This window comes from Rattus norvegicus, chromosome 5 (assembly GCF_021556685.1).
Source record: "Rattus norvegicus strain SHRSP/BbbUtx chromosome 5, alternate assembly SHRSP_T2T, whole genome shotgun sequence".
Taxonomy (NCBI): Eukaryota; Metazoa; Chordata; class Mammalia; order Rodentia; family Muridae; genus Rattus; species Rattus norvegicus.
The window spans coordinates 91,637,039-91,650,013 of record NC_141538.1 but is presented as its reverse complement, the minus strand read 5'-3'; the positions used below and the strand labels follow the sequence as shown (position 1 = coordinate 91,650,013).

The 12,975-nt window shown below is 39.9% G+C and overlaps 1 protein-coding gene across 22 annotated transcripts in view; it reads left to right on the top strand.

The window, feature by feature from the left end:
* Tle1 (TLE family member 1, transcriptional corepressor) overlaps positions 1 to 12,975 on the top strand; it is an 83,448-nt gene that overhangs the window by 39,689 nt on the left and 30,784 nt on the right. For 10 of the 22 annotated variants that reach the window (XM_087549760.1, XM_087549758.1, XM_087549749.1 and 7 more), the window contains 2 exon segments: positions 4,334 to 4,538; positions 5,261 to 5,277. The exons of 5 other annotated variants lie outside the window; for them this stretch is intronic. In XM_087549760.1, coding sequence (XP_087405886.1) covers positions 4,334 to 4,538; positions 5,261 to 5,277 — 222 coding nt within the window. 22 annotated transcript variants of the gene reach the window in all.

The following is a 12,975-nucleotide window of genomic DNA, read 5'->3' as shown; positions in this document are numbered from 1 at the left end:
CTTACAACACACTTATGGATCTGACCATTCTATTTTCTCAAGTGTTATGATAACAAGTGTGCCTTACCATGTCAGACTTTATGAGGTGTTAGGGATTCATTCAGGCTACATTGCCAGCCCCTTGTTTGTTTATTGCTTGCTGTATTTTGAGACAAGTCTGCCCATGTTGGCATCAGTCTTGTCCTATCCTGGCCTTCTAAATACTAGAAATGTGTTGTGTGCATGAGTGTGTGTGTGTGTGTGTGTGTGTGTGTGTGTGTGTGTATACACGTGCGTTTCAGTGCTCCAGTGGAGGTCAGAAGATAGTTGTGTTGGTTCTTTCCTTGCCCCACTACATCAGTTGTTGGATTGAACTTAGTTCATGTGGCTTGCTTTCAGATGCCTTTACCCTCTGAGCTATCTTGACAGCTCTCAGATTTTTGTTTTTTCAGGTGTGACAAGGGACTCAGATGGTGATGACAGTTAATGCTTGAATATTGAAAAGGATTATGTTTTAAACAGCAGTTTGCAGGATCACCTTGGACTTGGTGGGTGGAATCGAGCTGTAACCAGTTTTTTCCAGCAATGGTGGCATTTTGGGTCTCCTGATTGTCTGGAGAGCTGCACTATATGTTACAGAACAACATCTTCTCTCAGATACAAGACTAGTACTAGCCTTCAACTACTGTTTGTCCAGGTGTCCCTGTCAAGTTTCTCTGTTTGAGAGCCACTGGTCTCAGAAGATAGCCTAAGGAATGAGCTTTATTAGGAAAATGATGCCCTTCAAAAAACATCTTGTATTGTTCATACTGGTGAAGACTGAACACACAGGTCTGAGCAAGGCAGGCTTCCCTCTATCATTGAGCCCTACTTCAGGCCTTAAATTTTTACTTTAAAAATCACAGCTGTACGCACTGTTTTTCTTGTGTCTCTATATATTATAAACCTGTAAGCATTAACTGAGAAGTCCTAACTTTTTAAAAATATTTCTAATGCCTGGATAGGAGTGAATTAACCCATCCTTGCTGTCATCTTGAAAACCAGTAACAGATGACATTTGGGTCTATGGAGGGCAGGTACATGAAAGTTTTCTAAATAACAAAACAGTTGTTTTGCTGTCTAGGAAAGCAAGCATTGTATTTGACCTAAGACATATTTTTAAATGATGTTGCTGCTTTTTGCTCTGGGAAATGGTGGTATGTACCAGAATGTCTCAGGAAACTGGAGAGAAAGTGTCCCTTTAGTAGCAGATGGAAAGAAGTGTGGACTGCCCCTCTAAAGTCTAATGAATCTGATGTGAGCCGTTTATTTAAAATAAATGTTTATTTAAAGATTCCTGCCTTTCCAATATTATCTGCCTTTGGAAGAAAGGCTAGTGCCGTGTCTGGGAACTTGATTCTCATTTATAGGGATACAGGAACAAACATTGAGAAGTGGTACTGAGAGAAGCTGTGCTCAGGAAGTCTAAGAACAAGCTTGTATTTGTCACTGCCTTAGGCTCCATGGTAAAAGTGGATTTGTGACTGAGTCCATGACTTTGGGTGATCTCAAGAGCATTTGTCCTGGCTGCCCTGGGAGCAAAACAAAGTTGTCTTTGGAGGAGGTTGCCTTCTCCCTCTTTTGTGCTATGAATGTGAGCTTGACCTTTCTTTTAGGAAGCAGAAAGGATTTTAGTGCTCAAGGCTCTGAGTCATATTTGTGTCATACCTCTTAACTTTGAGCCAGTGCCTATGCATCCTACCTTAGGTGAGTTGTGGGCTCAGCTGGGATCATAAACATGAATGTGTAACTTTGGCTCAGGAGGCAGAATGCACACTCAAGTTTCCCAGAACCCAAAACATCTAGATGGCTGTGACTCATCTCTCTGTTCTTCAGTATTTGTACTTTTTACTACAGTTTTACTACATTGCTCTTAAAATTATATATTTATAAAAATATTTTTGTTAAAGCAAAAGAAAAAAAAGAAAAAGACCTTTGAGGTTTCCTGAGCCAAAGATGGATGAGCCCAGTTACCTCTAAGTGATAGACAGAGACAGGTGTTTGTGCAGGGCCTGGAGAACAGGACAGGAGTGGAAGGTCTCTGGGCCAGTTAGTCTGTTGAATATTCCCATTGATAGTTATTAGCCCAACTCTTCAGCTTAAACACATACAGTTCCTTCACAAGTGTGACAAAGTATAGGGCTGTGTAAGCTCAGCCTTCTTTTCAGAAGTATATTTTGATCAGCTTTCTAGTTTGTTGTTTTCCTTCTGTAAGTTACCTTGGAATTGGGAGGGAGGGGTGCATAAATCTTAACTGTGTAGGTACCTAGATAAATGTTGCCTAGCACAGATTCACTGCCAACTGAAATCCTGCATCTGAGGTGCTCAGCCAGTGGTTCCATCATGCAAGTTTGTGGAGGGCTAAGAGGGGTGTCATGCTGTGCTTGTCTGTTCTGCTCTGTTCAGTCTCTTTTTCTTTAATCAGAGCTGTGCCTAATGACCCGAGGCGGGCTTGTGTTCGCTTCACTGCTTCTCCCAAGCTGGACGTGGCTCGTGCTAGCGATGTAATGATAGTAATTGCTAGTAGGGCAGACCTGTTCTTCATCCTCCTCCAAGCACATTTCTTATGGCAGGTGTCTCGTTCCTAATTAAGTGCTAATGAGCATGCCTAGCAGACCGAGATGCTGCTGCCAGCTTCTTCAGTTTTATATCTCACTGTTGCCGAGCTCTTAAAAGGTGACAGAGCAAGAATTAGTGTCTTCTGGATGACAGGAAGGTGATTTTACATGTAAGGAAACTGTGATTGTGATCTCAAGTGGAGAATGAGTAATTTATAAATACTTTCCAAGAACGTTATTAATGCTGTCTGTTTGGACCTCACCCCTGTTTTCCATTTACCCCTCTAATTAAAACTAATTCTCTTAGGAGTGGAAATTTGAGATGAAGGTGGATTACTAAAGCTGTTTGAAGGTTCTGAGAGTGAAAATTTTTGCTATAAATATCAGCGTTTTTCATTGCTTAAGATGTTTTTTTGTTTACTCTTGAGAGTAGGAAGTGCATCTGAATTGAAATTAAAAATGAATTTCTAGTGTGGGTGGAAACTACTGAACTTAGCTGTGAAGAGTTCTGTGTTTTGGGCAATAAACAAACATGCAGTTCACTCCTGAGAAATGAGCATGAGTTAGAATCTTAAACATTTTTAAACATTACAACTTAGAGATTTAACTATTTTTACTGTGTCATCAAAATTGAATTTTATATTGGATAGCTGAAATACGTCTAGATAGATGGTTCACGCCATTTCTATGTATTTGAGTGCAGTACATTTAAGTGTGATACATGAGAGCAGTAGTGTGTTTTCTTAAGGATACATTTGTAACTTTTGGAATGGATTAGGTAGTAGAGCCAGCATGGGTGGCAGAACAACTGGCTGGGGATGGGGCCCTCTAAACCTCTGCAGTCAGCAGACAGTACTTCTCCCCAGGTTTCAACCCCTCAGTTTCAGCACTTTGTTCTGTAACATAGACAAGGGCTGGGTTTCAGGAATGAATTTTGGGTGAAAAAAGTTGACTCCAAGGTTTCTTCGAGTGGCCAGCCTGCTTCCTAGGCCCATCTCCTGCGTAGGGTAGTATGGGGCAGCTGTAGGGCTCACTGAGTCTTCCTTCACCCTATTGAACCTCAGAAAATGCCATGGAGCTTGGCTGTTTCGGAGAAATGAGGTAGTCATTGCTTCCCTACAGTTTGCAGAGGGCTTGGTGAGCTAGGAACACAGTGCAATGTGTCATCCAGATCTTGCTTTCTGAGTTTTGTGATAGTTAATGTTGGGTGAAATGTATTTACTCCATAAATATTGTGGTTACTTAATTGCACTTACCGTGTACCTTGACTAACTTCAGTCAGCTCAGGACAGATGTACAGCTTAGTCACTAACCACATTGAAGTTTCTCCTCAGAGGTACTCAGATAAGATACACACATGATTCTTTTAAAGTAGCCAGGCTTGCCCAATAATGAAGTTTCATTGTTCAGGTTGCTTGCAACTAAAAGTGGCAGGTGAAAACTCTAGGTTAGATTTGGGGATTGGCCGGGGTGAGTACTGAGGGGCAAAAGCTTTTGATAAGTTGAAAGCACTAACCTCATTTCCTCTTTCCTACCTCTGTCTCTTATTTCCTTCTCTGTGTCCAACTTATGGTTCTTTCTTATATCTTCTGTTGCTTCTACTTTTTCCTGGATGGTTTCTCTATCACCACCTCCTCCTCTTCCTCTTCTTCTTTCTCCTGTTTCTCCTCTTCCTTCTCCTCTTTCTCCTCTTCTTACTTTTATTTCTCCACCCCTTCTCTTACTCTTCCTTCTCCTCCTCCAACCACTGCCAACAGCAGCAGCAGTTGCAAGCTCAGCATCTCTCCCATGGCCATGGACCCCCAGTACCTCTCACGCCTCACCCTTCAGGACTTCAGCCTCCTGGCATCCCGCCCCTTGGGGGCAGTGCCAGCCTTCTCGCGCTGTCTAGTGCTCTGAGTGGGCAGTCTCACTTGGCAATAAAAGATGACAAGAAGCACCATGATGCAGAGCGCCACAGAGGTGAGAGGCCGGGCAAGCCAGATTAGGCTTTGCTCTCATACTCAGACAGTGCTGCAGAGCTGTGCCTCGCTGTGGAAAGCCCCAGCCCCACACAGAGAGCAAACAGTGAGATAACAGGAGCTGTCGCAAAGCTTTCCACTGACACTCAGTTCACCCTGCCACTCTGCAAGGTTTGCCTTGGGCAGCTGTGGGGTTTTCGATCTTGCTAGCCTGCAGGCATCTTGACATCTTAGTAACTGCCTTTTTAATGCCAGTGGCCTGTACCATATTATGGAGAACTGTTAACTGCTTAATTGGGTAATTTTCAAAGAAAGTGATGTTTGTTAAATGGGGCGAAATAAGAAGTTAAATTTGAAAGTGAATGTGTTCAAATGAAAGGCTTGACAATTGCATCTGTTACTAGTTTTGTAGGCTTTAATCCTAGTATGCATTAAATATCGGGCAAATTGCACTTGACTAATTTTTGAAGAAAAGTAATTTATTCTGTCAAGAAATTAAAAATAGGCTTTGTGTATGGTTAAACTGTAAATCTTATGTTTACAAAAATACTGTAATCTTCAGGAAATCACTGTATTAGGAATGTGCAATGACTTACATAAATAAAGCCATTTTTGAAACTGCCTGGGGCCTGTGTTCTAATTATTCCCCCCTTTTTTATTTCTGTTCTTGCCTCTGTGTCTGAACGGGCGTGTCTGTGCATTTCTTGGTAACCTCCGGAGCAGACAGAGAGCCGGGCACGGTAAGTACCCCAGCGCCTGTTGCACATGAACACAGACCCACTTGCTTTTCCAAGCTGCCTTCTTCGAACACAAGCACCAAGCAGACACACAGACGCCCTATGTGTACTGACCTGGGTTTCTCTTTTTTTTTTCTTTTTTAAAAATCATTTTATTTTTGTGAATACTTGCCCTCTCTTTTTCTTTATAAACCTGGTCTTTGAGGAGAGGTGCCTGCCTTGAAAGTAAAGCTGTTTACTGCAATTCCTTACACCTCAATGTACAGCCCAGACCTGCTTGAAAATGTGCATTATGTGTGGCGTCTAGTTTGCATATAGTGTAAAAGAATATTCATTTTTGCCTTAACAGCTATGTTATTTCAATCTAAATGGTTTGTTTTCATTGTGAATGCATCTTAGTTGATAGCTTTCCATATCTGTTTCCTTATTCTATTGTGGTATAACCATGATGTTAAATTTCCTTTACACCTAAGGCTGCATTTAGGAGCTTCATAGTGAGGGCTGTGTGTTTACAGAGTTCATATTTTCACAAATCTAGTCACATGTACCCTTTTATTAGTCACACGTACCCTTTTATATGCTGAACACTTTTCACTGCATGTGACAGTTAATGTTGGGGATACACATTTTAAAGTTGCAGGATGAGAACCTTCTCTGTTTAATCAGGGTGGCCCACAGGTTCTCTTTATTCTCATTCCTGAATACAGTAATATTTTAGCAATCTGTAAAATGTGGTTTAAAAAAGGAAAGAAATAGGACACTGAATTTTAAATCATTCCTCCCCTGTCTTCTTCCTTTCTGCCCTGAGAACTGAATGGAGGGCTTCTTGCCTTGAAGGAAAGTTCTGTACTATGGAGCTAGCTCCTAGTGCTGTTCCTGTTTATTTCTCTGTCTGTCTCTCATATTCATATTCTCTCTCTCTCTCTCTCTCTCTCTCTCTCTCTCTCTCTCTCTCTCTCTCTGTGGGTGTGGGTGTGGGTGTGGGTGTGGGTGTGGGTGTGGAATGATTCTATTATTTCTATAATATAGATCCCAGGAATTGAACTCAGGTTGTCAGACTTGATGGCAGGTGTCTTTAGCTTCACAGACTTACACACACACACACAGAAACACACACACCCCTACCTATAAGATGGATCTCACTGTGTATCCTTGGGTGTTGGTTGAGTCACAGATATGTGCCAACATATTAAAGTTTTTATGTTAAGAGTTTAGGAAGAAGATTGCTCTTCGACAAGTTCAAGATCCCCTACCACCTTTCTGTGTAGAATAGAAAATGCTTTAAAAGTTCTCTGAGATGGGTGCTGCTGTGTTCTTATATTGTGATTTGTCTAGAGGTATACATATTTATTATGGGGAAAAGTAGTTAGGTTTTTAATTATTACAGTATATGGTTTTAAAGGTAGAAGGGAAGAAAACAGACAAAAGCTTTAACCAGAAAATAAAATACCTAATATGCAGAGTATAGGTTTGAGTAAATTGGTTTTGCTTTATGAAGAAACCCTTATATTTTGCCATTTTGGTGTCATTATGGACTGTCACCCTTACTTCCATGTTCATTCAGTACAGTACATTTTAAAAGTCCAGCTTTAGACCTGTAAAAATCAGCAGAAGATGTAGTGAAGAACTGTGTTGCATGTTTTCATCTGAATTTATTTTATTTAAGAGGGTGATTTTCTAATTTACTATTTCCTGACTCTCTTAGCCTTGAATGTATTCATTGTGTGTTACCTACATGTAAGACTGCTACAGTTAGGAGTAGGTAGCTATACAGCAAAGGCATTTTGTCAGTCAAGGACAGGACAAGTGACAGAAATGCTAAAAGACACAGTTTCACCTCATAGCTCAAGTGTTTCCACTGGCAGAGGACTGAGAAATGTCTTGGGTCCAAACAGGTTTGTATGCTGAGGCTGCTAAGAGGCCTTGCCCACAAATATGCAATCTTTTCCAATTTTGACTAAAATTGTAAACAAGTACTTAATAATTGGAGGAAATGAGAGTGGGTAGGAGGGGATCAGTTGGATACTCGTTTTTAAATTGGTCTTCTAGTTAGCATATAAACTAAAAGGTTTCTCCGACTAACATGAATCTCTGCTTTCATTGTCCTTTTTTTTTTTTTTTTTTCTTTTTTGGTTCCTACTGGTTTTCCTTCTCCCAAATATATCCTCCCTCTAGTTTCATCCTCAAAAGAGTATAAAACAGTTCTTGAGTTTTAGGAAGCTATAGATTATTTCTGAGTTTATATTCAGTGACCTTCATAGAAACATGGAGGACAACAATGATAGAGTGATGATGGCTTGTGTCCTTTAACATGTAAGAGTTTTGATAAGCTTAGAAGTGTATGTATGTATATATTTGCGTATACTGTCTTTCTGCCTAATAATTATCATTTCAGCGCTGAAAATGGAAAAGTACACTAACTTTAGTCAAACATTAATAGAGCTTGTAGAGGAGTTAAATTATTCTCTTTATCTAAGGTAGGTTTCGATGCAGTAGAATAAAATTAAAAGTTAGCTTCTCAACTTGGCATAGAATTGAATATGAGAACCAGTGGGTAATGAAGTTTGAGTATTTTTAGTGCCTAAAATATTGTAGTACTCTTTGGTAAAGGACATGGAGTTGTGAACCTGATTTTACTTGACTCTTTGCTGCTATCCTTCTTCACTAGAGAGATGAAGAGGATGGTTTCAAATCAGTCTGACTCAGTGTTTTTCTTTTAACTGAGGACCCCCAAAGGACTCTTTTGATACACTTTGACATTTACAATATTAGAATAAAACTTTAAAAACCATTTAGATACAGAGCTATTCAGTTGTGTTAATCATTTTGATATTAATGAAAAAGCAATGTTTTCTGTAAAGCAGGCTTTTGATGAGTGAATTGCTTTTTAATATTTTCAAATATCTCTAATGCTGGCTTAAAAGAAACTTGACTAGGTTCTGACCAGCTCATATTTTCAGTCTGTGATACAATTGTTTTCATGTCATTCTTGAAGAAAATTTGTCTTAAGGGATTTGTGAAAGTCTCTGGGTCTTTCTTGGGGGATGGGGGTTCTTGACTCAAACTCAGACAGGTTGAGCCATGACTACACTGACTCCTTTCTACTATTTTTTGCTGCTTGTATAATAAACATACTACTTAAATCAAATGCAAAAATGTGCAACTCCAGAGGAAAATGGCTGTATGGTAGGTGCTTCAAAAATATTTCCCAATGATAGTATTACTCCGTTTGTTTTTTATGCTTTTAGGTTATAAAACAAATGAACCTTCACATAGGCAATATGTTTTAGTGTAAAAGCTGTAAAAAGAAAGTACTAAGAACAGAATATTCCCTAGTGGATGAGGCAGAATACCACGAAGGGCTTGTGCTGGGCTTTCCCTCTTGTTTGTTTAGTTTTAAATTTGACCAATAATTCTCAGAGTCCTTTCCCTGATTGCCTGTTTGTTTGTTGTTTTCTTAATTATTTTGTGTGCAGATGCCTCTGTACAGGTGCACCATGATCTATATGGAAAGGTCAGAGGACTATTTGTGGGAGTCAGTTCTGTCTTTATCTGTCTTGTCTTCTCAGCCAGCTTTCCAGCCTCTTCCTTTTACTAGAGTCAAGGACTTACACTCTGGTCCAGGCTGACCTCAAGACTCAGTGCCCATTTTCCTGTCTCTGCTTGCTAAGTGTTGGGATTGCAGGCAGAGCCTACCATGCCTGTTTGTTGTTGTTTTGCATTTTAACTTATAAACCTTTATATGTAAGTATGGCTGTTGAACAAATAAATAGTACTAAAGAAAGACCATATTCAGTGAATGAGTGTTTGCCTATGTGTATATGTACCATGTGTGCTCCTCTTGCTTGCCAAGGGCAGAAGAAAGTATAGGTCTGTTGGAACAGATGGTTCTTAGCCACTGTGTGAGCCCTAGGAACTTAACCTGTATCCTCTGCAAGAGCAACACATGTTCTTAACTGCTGAACTATGAATAATAAAAGAAATAATGCACAAATATTATTTAGTTTAAAGGTGACTTCCATTAAATTTTGTCTAAAAGGAGTGTCACTTAAACACATCTACTTGAAATCCTTGGCTTTGGAGGACCAGCAAATAATTACATTTCTTTAAAAAGAAATGGTAGAACAGGCTAGATTGGTAAGTGCATACCTGTAATCCCAGTAAGTGTGGGTTCCTCTTCCTTTAAAATCCAATTAAGAGAGCAAGCAAGATAGCTCAACTGGGAAAGGTGCTTCATGACCTGAGCTGAATCCCTTGGGCCCACATGGTAGGAGGAGAGAATTAACACCTGCAGCTTGTCTTCTAACCTGTACATGCATGCTGTGGTAGGTGTGTATCCCTACCCTTTGAGTACATACTCAGAAAACACACAATATTTTTAAAATGTATTACACAGGTTGTACAGTGCATTTATGGATGTGACGGTTCATCTCCCTAGGTGGAAGTCTGTCATCCTCGGAGCTAATCCAGCAAAGCAGGCCTGCTCAGTAGAGCACATTCAGCTTTGTTGAAAGTAAATAGGGTAGTGAAGGGTCTTTTGCCTAACTATTTACAGATTAAATTTTGAGAAAGGATGGCTTGGATATTCAGGGGAAAAAATTGAGATAATTCCTGTAAAATATTGACTTCCAGGGACTGTAGGAAACATGAACTCTACTTAGGCAGTTGCCTCTCTACACAATCGTGTTTTGGCAATATTTATCACTGCTTGAAAAAAACTGACATTCCTGCTGGGAATTAAGTCCTGAAGGAGACAGGCCTAGTGATCTTAGGGGGTTGGGGTTAGGGTTGGTGTGTACCTGTGATGGTGGGGGTGGGATTTCTTTCCTTAGATAAGTGCTGAGGCCTGTGCCTCCTGGGAAGACATTCAGGTCTGTCTAACTGTGATCAGTGCAAAAACAGGCATCTTTCACCCCTATCAAGTTTTTATTTTTATGTGTATGTGTATTTTGCCTGTATGTATGTATATGTATCACATGTGTGCCTAGTGTTCTCAGGGACTAGATGGCAATGGATCCTGTATTGGAGATGATTGTAAGCTGCTGTGTAGGTGCTGCGAAATGAACCCAAGTCCTGGGAGATGAGCCAGTGCTTTTAACCGCTGAGCCATCTGTCCAGTCCAGACCCCATAGTCAGTGTTAGACTTCGGTTTGTATAATTCAAAAACTTTGTGAGCAGGTATGTGGTTCTTTTCCCTTTTTCTTTCAACCTTGTGATCACTGCTATTTTCCCACTGGTAATTCAGATAGCATCTGTATATTTCAGGTGAGCTGTAGACAAAGATGCTGTTAGAAATCCAAACTGCTTAGGTCCTGACCTAATGTTTTGTTACTTTAGGGCCATTTCTTACATTAGGAAATGCAGTTTGAATATCTTATCTGAAGTACTTGGGTCTAAAAAGTGTTTCAGACTTGAGTTTTAGAATTGGGAATATTTGTAGACTTACTGGTTGTTAATGAAAATGCTCTGAAGTCTAAAGCTATTGCTTAAAAAGTTCAGGTTTTGGAGCTTTGAAATTTTGCATTTCAGATTAGAAATTTCAGCCATACGTAGCCAGGCTGAAAGAACTGAGAGGCACCAAAGTACCCCCAGTAAGAAAAACTTGACACACTGACTTTTCTGTCTCTGTTTTATGAGTTGGGGACATAATTGTGTTAAAGTCACTTAGGTTGTTTTTAAGTATTTGTTCTGTTCCTGAGTGAATTTGTTTTGCTTTTTCTAGAAAAGGAATGTGAAGGGCAATTTAGGGGGATGAGAAGTGGTGACAGAGTCATGTGGTTTAATGTGTCACATTCAAGTATATTACAGGCTCAGTTTCATCTCCTGCAAGGCCCACCTGCATAGGTCTGTGTGGTCCTGGTAAAACTTATCTACATTCTGCATGTAACTGTGAGACAGATGTGCCCTTTTCAGGCTCGCTGCAGAGTTTGGAGAGGTTACGTGTGTGCCCTATGGATATATTTTCTACTTTCTTGTTGATAAGTGATGATCCCTATGGTTATGAGTAAAAGTGCTTTTTTTTTTTTTTTTTTTTTTGAAGTGGGTAGTAGAAAATGTGAATGGCCAATTTGTACTGCTGCAAAAGTGTAGTGTAGGGTGATGGCTTAATTGCCATCAAGTGTCGATGGAGACAACAGACAGATGTGATGGGGTGCATCCTTACCTAATTGTTTTAATGTTCCCCGAGAAGTTAATTGTCAGTGTGGAATGTGCTATCAAATTAGGTTCCCACCGTCTTAGTGTAACTGAGGATAAATGAGGTGTCTCGAGTCTCCAATCTGTGCCTCTGACACAACCACTTGTCCTGCAGGGAAGAGACTGTTCCCAAGGGAATCAGCATAGCAGCTGGAGAATTCATTTGAATTGTGCTCTCTTGATTAGAGGAAAGCCTGTCTAACATTTGCTGTGTCAATGAGTGGCTCTCTCTCTTGTTTGCTATTGGTGGTTTCAAGGTTTGAATTTGTTGTCAGATAAGTTACTTAAGTGCTTGGAGATTTCTGAGTATTTGAGAAATGTAGCATTCACAAGGCATTTTGTTAAGTTAAATACAGGATTCTCTGAGTCGATGTGTTCAATCACTACTGATAAGTTGCTAAAAAAATAAAGTTCTTGGAACAAGATCATACAGACTGCTTTTATCCTTATCAAAGTACCTGAGTCTTTGCTGCCTTATTTAGTGGGTTGCAGTGACAGATCAAGATAACGTAATATCAAGCTTGCTTGAGGTTTAGCCAGTGCTTATCCTGTAAACTCTTACAGAAAACTATGGTTTTAAAATTGCATTTCAATGTTTAATGTTGGATATTTTAAGAACCTATTGGCTTCCCTTACCACCAGTTTGAATACTTTGCTTACTACTGTCTTGCTCAGTCTTAGCTCTTTACTGTAACAGACAACGCCCTGGTGTGTTTTACGAAGGATGTTCTCTATTACAAAGTGTCATCGCTCTTACCTAAAGGGAATGCACACAGGAAGTTTTCTTTGGGGATTTGTTTTTTTTCTGAAATAGGTGTTCATGTAGCCTAGGCTGCCCTTGAACTGCCTGCCTGAACTTACTGATTGTTGCAATTCTCGGCTCATACTACTCTGCCAGCATGCCAGGAAGTTTTACCTGGAGCTTTTCTCTTGAAGAACTCCATAACTGTTCTCTTGGTAGTGTGGGGTAGATGTGACTCCGGGAAACTAAGTATCTTTAATACTTATTTGTTTGCTGTTGGTGTAGATGCTCCAAGATTTCGTCTGCTCAAATAATCCCAGCTTGTCCTAAGGGAAGAAGCCCCTTTGTGCTGGACTATTAATCTTGTCCAGTCATTTCCTGTGTAGGTTCTTCATACAAACAGGAGAAATTAAGCAAATGATGTTGACCTGTTTTCTTTTTTCGTATATGTCAGTTATACCTCTCCCTTTAAGTATAAGCATATACAGGATATAATGTTATAGTTCAGAATTTTTTTTTTTTCCGGAGCTGTGGACCGAACCCAGGGCCTTGCGCTTGCTAGGCAAGCGCTCTACCACTGAGCTAAATCCCCAACCCCTAGAATATTAAGTATGGGTTTAAACCCTGATTGTTCGTGTTTGTCATGTTCCTGTGGGCTGCATAAATCCTAGTTTGAGGTCTTGTAGAAAACACACAATAAGATGATTTTGTTTATTTAACAGATTTTTAAAATAAAAACTTAAAATGCAGCCTGAAATTCCAGT